This window comes from Chlorella variabilis, assembly GCF_000147415.1.
Source record: "Chlorella variabilis unplaced genomic scaffold CHLNCscaffold_43, whole genome shotgun sequence".
Classification (NCBI taxonomy): Eukaryota; Viridiplantae; Chlorophyta; class Trebouxiophyceae; order Chlorellales; family Chlorellaceae; genus Chlorella; species Chlorella variabilis.
This window is the reverse complement of record NW_005435046.1, coordinates 63,745-72,852: the sequence shown is the minus strand read 5'-3', so window position 1 is coordinate 72,852 and position 9,108 is coordinate 63,745. Positions and strand designations below refer to the sequence as shown.

The 9,108-nt window shown below is 69.5% G+C and overlaps 1 protein-coding gene across 1 annotated transcript in view; it reads right to left on the bottom strand.

Moving 5' to 3' along the window:
• Positions 1–537: 537 nt before the first annotated feature.
• The window catches only part of CHLNCDRAFT_142589 (hypothetical protein), a gene marked incomplete at both ends in the record, with an annotated part of 8,919 nt that continues 348 nt past the window's right edge, over positions 538–9,108 (bottom strand). Inside the window, 26 exons of the mRNA XM_005842760.1 lie at positions 538–759; positions 867–1,184; positions 1,332–1,465; positions 1,594–1,744; positions 1,851–1,970; positions 2,089–2,439; positions 2,599–2,775; positions 2,912–3,496; positions 3,669–3,829; positions 3,942–4,101; positions 4,241–4,618; positions 4,785–4,894; positions 5,014–5,173; positions 5,339–5,701; positions 5,826–6,016; positions 6,141–6,195; positions 6,347–6,457; positions 6,567–6,905; positions 7,071–7,226; positions 7,428–7,547; positions 7,842–7,913; positions 8,012–8,111; positions 8,251–8,318; positions 8,492–8,602; positions 8,743–8,898; positions 9,016–9,088. Coding sequence (XP_005842822.1) covers positions 538–759; positions 867–1,184; positions 1,332–1,465; positions 1,594–1,744; positions 1,851–1,970; positions 2,089–2,439; positions 2,599–2,775; positions 2,912–3,496; positions 3,669–3,829; positions 3,942–4,101; positions 4,241–4,618; positions 4,785–4,894; positions 5,014–5,173; positions 5,339–5,701; positions 5,826–6,016; positions 6,141–6,195; positions 6,347–6,457; positions 6,567–6,905; positions 7,071–7,226; positions 7,428–7,547; positions 7,842–7,913; positions 8,012–8,111; positions 8,251–8,318; positions 8,492–8,602; positions 8,743–8,898; positions 9,016–9,088 — 4,942 coding nt within the window. The remainder of the gene's footprint in view (positions 760–866; positions 1,185–1,331; positions 1,466–1,593; positions 1,745–1,850; positions 1,971–2,088; positions 2,440–2,598; positions 2,776–2,911; positions 3,497–3,668; positions 3,830–3,941; positions 4,102–4,240; positions 4,619–4,784; positions 4,895–5,013; positions 5,174–5,338; positions 5,702–5,825; positions 6,017–6,140; positions 6,196–6,346; positions 6,458–6,566; positions 6,906–7,070; positions 7,227–7,427; positions 7,548–7,841; positions 7,914–8,011; positions 8,112–8,250; positions 8,319–8,491; positions 8,603–8,742; positions 8,899–9,015; positions 9,089–9,108) is intronic.

The following is a 9,108-nucleotide window of genomic DNA, read 5'->3' as shown; positions in this document are numbered from 1 at the left end:
TCCCCACGGGAGCAACTCACTCTACCCAGCGCACCTCTGCAGACAGCTCAGACCGCTCCTGCTGCGCGTCGGCCAGCTCCTCCTCGCGGCGAGCCAGCTGCTCCTGCGCTGCCCACAGCTGCTGCGCAGCTGCCAGCGCGGCGCCCGCCTCTGCCGCCTTGCGCTCTGCGGCCTCCCTCTCGGCCGCGGCCGCCCCCAGGCGGGCCTGCAGCTGAGCCACCTCCTCCTGCACTTGGCAGGGTGGGGGTGGGAGCGGCGCAGGCCGGGCAGCAAAACGGGTGAGCTCAACTGTGTCTTCCCCCCTAGGCCGGTGGCGGGAATGGCGCTAGGGGTTGTTACACAAAGGGCACGTAGCAGGGCTGGTATTGACAAGCAGGGGTAATCATGCGGTAGAGGCAACTAGTAGCTTAAAACACGGTAGGCATGGCAAAGCAAAGTGGTATCACGCTCTGGCGCTAATTCAGCGCCGACGCAACGAAATCGAGATGCGCCCCACAGCTGGCAGCGGCCGCGATGGCGCAGCAATGCACAGAGCGCTCAATGGAACGCCAGGCGTTGCAGCCTGCTGGCGAGCCGGGCCAGCAGGCGGATTGAGAAGTACAGGAGCTGCAGCAGCGGCAGCAGCAGCGCCATCGGCGCCAGCGAGGCACGCGCCTGCAGGGGTGACAGGCGCGCCGCCGCCTCGCGCTCCGCCGTCGTGCGCAGCTGCGTCAGCGCCGCCGCCTCGCCACGGGCCGCCGCCAGCGCCTCCTCCAGAGCCTGACAGGCAGGGCAGGCAGGTGTGGGGACGTGGGCAGCGTACCAAACACTTGCTGGAATGCGCCCAGGCCAACAGGCAGGCCCGGCAGCCACCGCTGCCCGCTCACCATGACCTGAGTGGTGGCGGTGCGCCGCCCCTCCTCCTCCTCCTGCACCCTGCTCTGCAGCGCCTTCATGTCGGCGGTCTGCTGGCGCAGCCGCGCAGCCAGGCCCGCCGTCTCGGCGGAGCGCGCCGCCGCCTCTGCCGTGGCGGCAGCCAGCTTGGACTGGGCCGCCCCCAGGCTGGCGCTCAGCTCGCCAGACTGCCTGTCGGCGCAGCTGGCCCTCTCCTCGGCGCTCTGCAGCTGCTGCTGCAGGTCACGCAGCTTCTGCATGGACAGCTTGGCCACCTGCTTGGCGGCGGCGCCGCCGGGGGTGCCCTGCATCTGCAGTGGGCGCAGCAGGGGAGGCGAGCGGGCAGGGGGAGCAAACGGTCAAAACAGGGCCCTTCCAGGTGCAAGCGGCCGCCCTCTATTTGGCTGCACATCTGGAGAATCGTGGGCCAGTCCTGGACGAAACAGGAGGCAGCCCACCTTGGCGGCCTCCAGGTCAGCCACAGCAGCCGACAGCTGGCGTGTCAGCTGGTCGGCGCGGTGCTCGGCCTCCGCCTTGGCGGCCGCCATGGCGTCCCGCTCGCAGCGCGCCTCGGCAATCATGCCCAGCCACTCTGCGGGGCGCACGCAGCGGGCAGGCACGGCAGGTGAGAGAAGGGGCTTGCATGCGCGAGCACAAACCCCACCAGCCCATGCCCTGGCTGCCCGTTCCGGGACCCCGCCCGCCCTCCCACCCACCCACCCGTCTCGCTCTTCTCCTCTGCCGCGGCGCTGCTGGTGCCGTTGGCCAGGGCGCTGGCCAGCGACTCCCCCAGGTGCGCCACGGTGTCGCGCAGGCTCTCCACCTCCTCGCTTAGCTCGCCCACCTTGGAGTCGAGGCGCGCCACCTCCTCCTGTGGGGCCACACGCAACGGCAGGTTGCGCAACAGGCTGGCATGCTGCCACCTTCAATGCACAGCTGATTGTCCATTGCAGAGGCACCGCGGTGTGGCCATGTACCTGCGCCGCCTGCTTCTCCGCCTCGACCGACTTGCGTGCGGCCGCCTCGCCCTCGGCCTGCTCCCGCAGCTGCGCCACGCGGCGCTCCAGCTGGAACTTGCTGGCCTGCCAGTTGGTGCCCTGCATGCGGCGGCAGGCGGATGCGTGAGGTGAGGCATGGAGCGCTACAAAGGCCAGGCCAGGCCAGGGAGACACCACAGCCTCAGACAGCAGCCTCAGATGGGCTGCACACCCTCACCTGCACCGCCGTGTCAGCCAGGCGCTGCTCAAAGGCCGCCTGCGCCGCCTGCAGCTCCCCCTCCAGCGCCGCCACGCGCGACTGCGCGGCGGCGGCGCCCTTGGTGGCGACAGCCAGGTCGGCAGCCAGCGCCGCCTTGGCCGCCTCCAGCTCCGCCACCTTGGCGGCAGCCTCCTTGGCGCCGCCCTCTGCGTCTGCCGTCGCCCGCTGCAGCGACGCCTCCACCTCTGCCTTCTGCGCCCGCAGCTGGCTGGCGGCCTCAGCCTGCTCGGCCAGCTGCTGCCGCACGGCGGCCAGCTCAGCCTCCAGCTGCTGGCGGGCGGCGCCGGCCTCTGCCAGCGCAGCGCGCTCCTGCAGGGCAGCAACAGGACAGGCGGGTGACCGCTCGCCTCCTGTACGCGTCACATAGCAGCAATGATTGCCTCACACCTGCCATGCTGACAAGCAGGCAGGCGGCAAGCTAGCTATGCATTGCCAGCAGGCAGGCAGACAGCAGCCCCCGACAGCTACCTTGCTCAGCTCCGCCACCTTCCCTTCCAGCTCGGCCGACAGCTGGGCGGCAATGTCCTGCTGCGCATCCAGCTGGGCCTCCAGGCTCTTCACCTCCCCACACCTCTCCTCCAGCTCCAGCTGCAGCCCCCAGATCTTGCCGAAGGCCAGCTGGACCGTCTGCTTGGCGGCATTGCCCTGCAAGAAGTCAAGGCGAGGCAACGCGTGGGGGTCACCGCTGCTGCTAGTACTGTGTTGCGGACAGGAAAACGGACGCTGAGGCAACTGCGTCACAACCTGCTTCTCCGCAAGCAGCTATGGGTGTTGCTCCCACCTGCGGTGTGCCAGACATCTTGGTTTCGGCAAGCTCGATCGAAAGCCGCTCCACGTCTGCGGCCGCAGCCGCGTGAGCCGCCTGCAGGCGCTCCCGCTCAGCCTCCGCGCCCGCCACCCGCTGCTGCAGGTCGCGTGCCTCTGCCTGGCTGGCGGCCCGCTCGGCTCCAAACTCCGCCCTCAGCTCCTCCAGCTGGGCAGCTGTAGAGGCCAGGCTGGCACGCAGCTCCTCGGCGGCGGCGCCCATCTCGGCCGCCTGCGCCTCGGCCGCCGCCCTGCCCTGCTGCAGCTCGCCGCGCTGCGCCTGCATGGCTGCCAGCGCTGCGTGCAGCTCGCCGCGCTCCGCCTGCGCCTCCTCCAGCGCCTTGCTGGCGCTGTTGGCCTCGTGGCGCACGATGCCCAGCGAGCTCTGCAGCGACTCCACCTCGCCGCTCAGGCGGGTCACCTCTGAGTGCAGCGACTTGCGCTGGTCGGTCAGGCTGGTGATGGCCAGCTGCAGCTGCACATCTGAGTCGCGGTACTGCTCCACGCTGCGCTGCAGCTCCTCGCAGGAAGCCTGCAGGCGGCGCTGCTCCGCCTCCGCGGCCTGCACCGAAAGCGTGGCAAAGCAGGTCGCCAGGGGCATGGGTGCCGGGGCAGAGACGGCAGGCTGGCGGGCACGGCCACCACAGGAGCCTCCGTGGAAGATCAGATCACTGACAGGAAAGCAGCAACGCCACTCAGCGCATCGAGCAGGTACCGCCCGGGACCACCCGCACCTGTGCGCCAGCAGCCCTGTCCTCCAGGGAAGCCACCTGGCCCTCCAGCTGCGCCAGGCGCGCCTCCCTGGCAGAGATCTCCAGCTTGGAGTCCTCCACAGCGTCCTGCAGCTCGCGGATGCGCTGGAAGGCAAGCCTGCTGACCTCCTTGGCCGCCTCGCCTGCACAGGAGTGCGTGCATAGCAGGCACAGAGGATCAGCTCGGCTGGCCAGCCTGAGCAGTGTGCCATGCTCACCACCACAGCCCAGCCACGGCCTGGCCCCGCTGCTCACCCTTGGGCGTGCCGGTGTGCTTGGCGGCGTCCAGCTCGCTGCAGGCGCCAGCCAGCTCCGCCTCCAGCGCAGCCAGCCGGCTCTCAGCCTGGGTGCGAGCCTCCACGGCGGCCTCCTTGTCGGCGGCGAGCGCATCCACCTGCGCCTGAAGAGACTCAACCTGCGGGTGGAGAGAGGTGGCCGGCAAAGGGCAGCAGCATGCGTGAGATACAGTGGGTGTGTGCCGGCCAGCTGTTTCCCCTGTAGCTTCACCAATTCAGCAGCAGCACATCTCCCAGGCTGCCCCTCCACCCGCCCACCTTGGCGGCTGCCTCCTGCTGCGAAATCTCCAGCCTCATGTTGACGCCAGCCACCTCGCGCGCGCTAGCCTCCCTGGCCGCATGGGCCGCCTCCAGCTCGGCAACCTGCTGCGCCATGCTGGCAGCCAGCTCAGCCTCCTTGGCAGCGGCTCTGTCAGCCAGCTGCTGCAGGCGGGCGTCCAGCTCGCCCGCCCGCTGCTCCATGGCAGCCTTGGCAGCTTCTGCCGCCGCCAGGCCTGCCTGCAGCTCAGCCACCCGGCCCGCAAGCTCTTGCTGGGTGCGCTGTGCGGTGATGCTGGCCTCCTCCAGCTGGCCCTGGATGGATGCCAGCTCGGCGGTCTTGCCATCCAGCGCCGCCTGCAACTCCTCCAGCGATGCCTGAAGCGGGGCAGGGAGGCAACCAGGAGGCGGTGGGTTGTGGTGTGGGAAGAAAGAGGAGCGCAGCCAGGGCACGGTACTGCTGCAGCGGAGGCAATGCTGTTGGAAGCTTTTGGGCGCAGAGTTGAATGCGTGAAGCGTAGGTTGTGCCGCCGCCAGGGCACACCTGCATGTCAGCCAGCTGCTTCTGTGCGCCTGCCGCCGCCTCCTCCTCCTCCAGCTGCATCTTGCGGATCTTCTCCAGCGCCAGCCGGCTCACAGTCTTGGCGGCCTCGCCTGCGGTGAGGCAGGGAGCGAAAGAGTGTGTGCTGGAGGGATTGCAGTGAGGCTGGGAGTTCCAGGCACATGAACTGCATTCTGTGCCTGCTGTCCCACCGGGCAGCACCAGCACTCACCGTGGGGGGTGCCCACGCCGCGCGCCTCCACCACCTCCTGCCGCAGCGCCTCCACGCGCCCCTGCAGCTCTGCAGCCTGCGCCACAGCCGCGTCTTTCTCGCCCACAATCGCGTCACGCTCCTCCGCCGCCTGCTGCAGAGCATCCTGGGTCTCCTTGGCCTGCAGGCAGGCGGGCAGGCAAGCAGGCGAGAAGGTGAGCTGGGGGACCAGCGTGGGGCGGCTCAGCAGGCCACAGAGTCTCGCTCGAGCAGCCGTGCATATGCAGGCAGGCAGGCAGGCTTGAACGGTTTCAAGAAAGCACCGGCAACACCAGCCGCTGCTCACCTTGGCCTCTGCCTCGGCGCGGGCCGCCGCCATTTCCTGGCGAAGCGCCTCCAGCTGCTGCCCCTTGACGGCTACATCAGAGGACAGCGCCGCCGCGTCCCGGCCCGCCGCCTCCAGCTGCCCCTCCAGCGCGGCACGCTCGCTGCCCGCCGCAGCAAGCTCGTTCTCCAGCCTTTCCACCTGAGCCGCCAGGCCCGCCGCCTGCCCCTCGGCCTCCTCCCTGCCGCGCTGCAGCTCCGCCTCCAGGGCCGCCAGCCGCACCGTGGCAGCCACGCTGTCGGCCTCCAGGGTGGAGCAGCGGTCGGTGGCGTCACGCAGCGCCGCCTCCAGCTCACCCTTTATGCGGGCCGCCTCTGCCTCCGCCTGCATCATACATCCATAGGCCAGCAAGGTGCTTAGACCGGGCAATCCCAGAGAGGGAGGCACAGCAGGATGCGCAGCATCCTGGGCGCACGCAAGCCAAGGTGCTCGGCTAGCCCGCACCCACCTCGGCAAGCTTGTCCTCAGCCTCCTGCATCGCAGCGTCCCGCTGGCGGGCGGCTGCCTCCAGCCCCACAATGGCCGCCTCCAGCCCCGCCACGCTGGCTGACCTGGCCTCCGCCTGCCTGCGGTAGTCGCCCAATGCGCCCTGCAGCTCCTTGATCTTGTTGAAGGCCAGGCGAGCCACAATCTTGGCGCCTGCAGGGCACCAGAGCAGGGGCACAGTCAAACGGGTGGAGCAGGAAGAGCCAGAAGTCGGAAGGGCATAGGCCGCCGCCGGGAAATCGCCTGCTGGCATCACCAGGCCAGGGCCAGCGCTCACCCTCGCCACGCGGCGTGCCGGCCTTGGCCTGCGCCCGGAACTCCTCCTCCCGGATCTGCGCCGCGAGCAGGAAGGCGTCACGGGGTCACGCGGCGGCCAGGCCAGGCCGGAGCCCTAACCTGACGCCACAGGCACGAGGAGAGCACGCCCCAACACCCATTCATCGCAACCACCGCCACCACGGCTGTGCGCCTCGCCTGCCGCACCTGCAGCTGGCGCGCCACCTCCTCCATGTTGCGAGACATCTGGTCGGCCTCGCGCTCCAGCAGCTCGCGCTCAGAGGTCAGGCTGGCCACCTCAGCATCCAGCTCGGCCACCTGGCGAAGGGAGCGAGGAGGCAGCATGTCCGGTTGGGCATCAGGCTAGCGGCACAGCGTCATGGGCGCATAACAACCTGTGCGGGCCCAGCAGCTCTCCGCACCCCACCTTGACATCCATCGCTGCCTTGAGCTCCGCATTCATCGCCTCCAGGCGCGCAATGTCAGCCTGCATGGCCGCCACGGTAGCGCCCATCTCGGCAGCGGCGACCTCCCGCGCTGCCAGCTGCTCCTCCAGCGCCGCCTTGGCGCCCGCCAGCTGCTCCTGCTCGAGCTGCAGCTCGGAGCAGCGCCGCTGGGCGAAGACTGCCTCGGAGCGCGCCAGCGAGGCGTCGGCCTCAGACTTGGCGCCGAGCGCAGCCAGCTCAGCCTGCAGGGAGGCGGCCGCCGCCTCCTTGGCCGCCACGTCGCTCTTCAGCTGTGCGCGGATGTTGCTTTCAATGGCCAGCTGCAGCAGAGGGGGAAGAGAGTCAGGGGCGCAATCGGTTGGCACAGGCAGTTGCGGGAAGCGCGGATTGATGAGGCGACTTTGGCCGCCCAGCATGCTGCAGGGCCTCATCCTAGGTTGAGACAGGAGCTTCCTAGGCCCCAGCAAGCCGCCCCGTCAACCCACCCGCTTCTCTAGGTTGCTCCTCTCGGTGACCAGCGCCGCCTGCGCGCTGCACGCGGCAGCAAACTCGGCCTGCAGGCTGGACAGCTCGCCCTGCAGCTGCTGGGCCTGCTGCTGGGAGGCGTGCAGGGCCGCCTTTGTAGTCTCGTGCTGCTCATTCTGCGCAGCAGCAGGGCCACCCTCCAGCCAGGCAGTGTCAGTCACCGTCACAAACACCATGCTGCCGCAAATTCGATGCAGCAGGCGCACGCAGGTCACTTTGGGCCATTGCAGTACAGGTGCGGGACGGGACAGGCTGTTGGCGAGCGGTTGAGTCCTTAAAATGCAGACTGAAGCCCCAGCAGCCCCTGCCTCGCTCACCAGCTTGCCGGCCTCTGCGGTGGCAGAGGCGGTGGCGCGCACCAGGCTCTCCAGAGACGCATTCTTCTCGGCCTGGACGCGAGCCAGCTCCTGCTCCTTGTCAGCCACCAGGGCCGCATGCTGCATTGGGGCAGAGGGCGGGGTGGGCGGGTTGGCGAGTGCAGCAGGAGCGCAGGCCAGCCGCTGACGCATGAAAGCGGCACCCACCCCCCTTACAGGGGGGCCCTTCCCACCCCCCACCCCTCGCCTGCCCCTCCAGGCGCTGCTGCAGCTCCGCCTTCTCTTTGGCCAGGCGCTCATACGCCTCGCGCTCCGCCACCAGCGCCAGCTCCGTCTCCCTGCAAGGCAGCGGCGGCGCCAGCTCAGCGTCTGGCAAGCACTTCCCATTACGACGCACGCTGCGCCGCCAGGCACCCCACCACCCCACCTCAGCATGCCCATCAGCTCGGGCAGGCGCCTCTTGGCGCTGTTGCCCTCCGGGGTGCCCTGCAGCAGCAGCAGACACGTGCTGTACATGCCGTGCAGGCAACGGGCATCTCTGTGCATGCATCCAGACCGCACTTCGCCCACCCGCCGCCACCCACCCGCTTGGCCAGCTGCAGCGCATCCGCCAGCGCCGCCTCCTTCTCCCGGCTGATCTCCTGCTGTGCCGCCAGGTCGTGCGCCAGGCTGTTGCGCTCCATCCTGCAGGCGGGGAGGGGGGACAACACGCCAGCCAGGCGGGCGCCAACCACAGGCATGAAGGCGTGTACGCGTGCGCCAAGTGAGCACTCAAGCAGTCCGGGGATGCTGGCAGGCGCGCGTGGCGGGGACAGGCGCCCACCTCAGCGCCCCGCCCTCGTTCTCCAGCTCGGTCATGCGCCCCATGAGCAGGTCGCACACCTGCTCCATCTGCAGGGAGCACAGAGGGCGGCAGCAGGTGGCAGCAGGTGAGCCAGTCCCTTTGCAGCGCGCGACGATGCATGCATGCGCTGGGACAAGCAGCTTGAGGCCAGGGCAATGCCGGGCAAGACGGCCGACGCTGCAGCCTCAGCGGTTCCTGGGGCAGGTTGGTTTCTCCACACCTGCTCCACGCGGGATGCGGCTGCCCCCATGTACTCGGTGGCCAGGCGCAGCTCATCCTTGACGCTCCTCATCACCGCCTTGTCCACCCTGCCCGCCTTGCTGCCGCCCTGCTGCGTCGGAGCACAGGGGCGGGGCGGGCATGTGAGGCCGGCGCTCAGCATCATGCCAGTCCCGGCATGGCACCTTCAGGCATGCCTCCATCGGCGTGGAGGCGCTCCGGGGGGCCCTCCCAAGCACCCGAGCGCCCCACCTTGCCGCCGGCCGCCGCCGCCTCATGGTCCTGCAGCTTGCGCTCCGCCGCCGACACCTTCTTGGCGCTCTTGACATACTCCTCATGCGCCGCCACCAGGTTGCCGTACGTCTCCTGCGTGCGGCTCAGCTTCTCCGTCAGCTCCTGGATGCGGGCCTGCATGGGGGGCAGGCAAAGAAAGCTGGCAGGTCAGCTGGGGGTCCATGTGGCTGCAGCAACTGCCAGCACGGGAGGCGCAAACAGGGCTGGCGGGCGCAGCACTTCAGGGCCCACCTCGTGCTTCTGGGTGGCCGCGGTGTCGGCCCGGGCAAGGGCGGAGTCCAGCGCCGCCCGCTCCCCCTCCAGCCTGCGCTCGATATCCCGCTC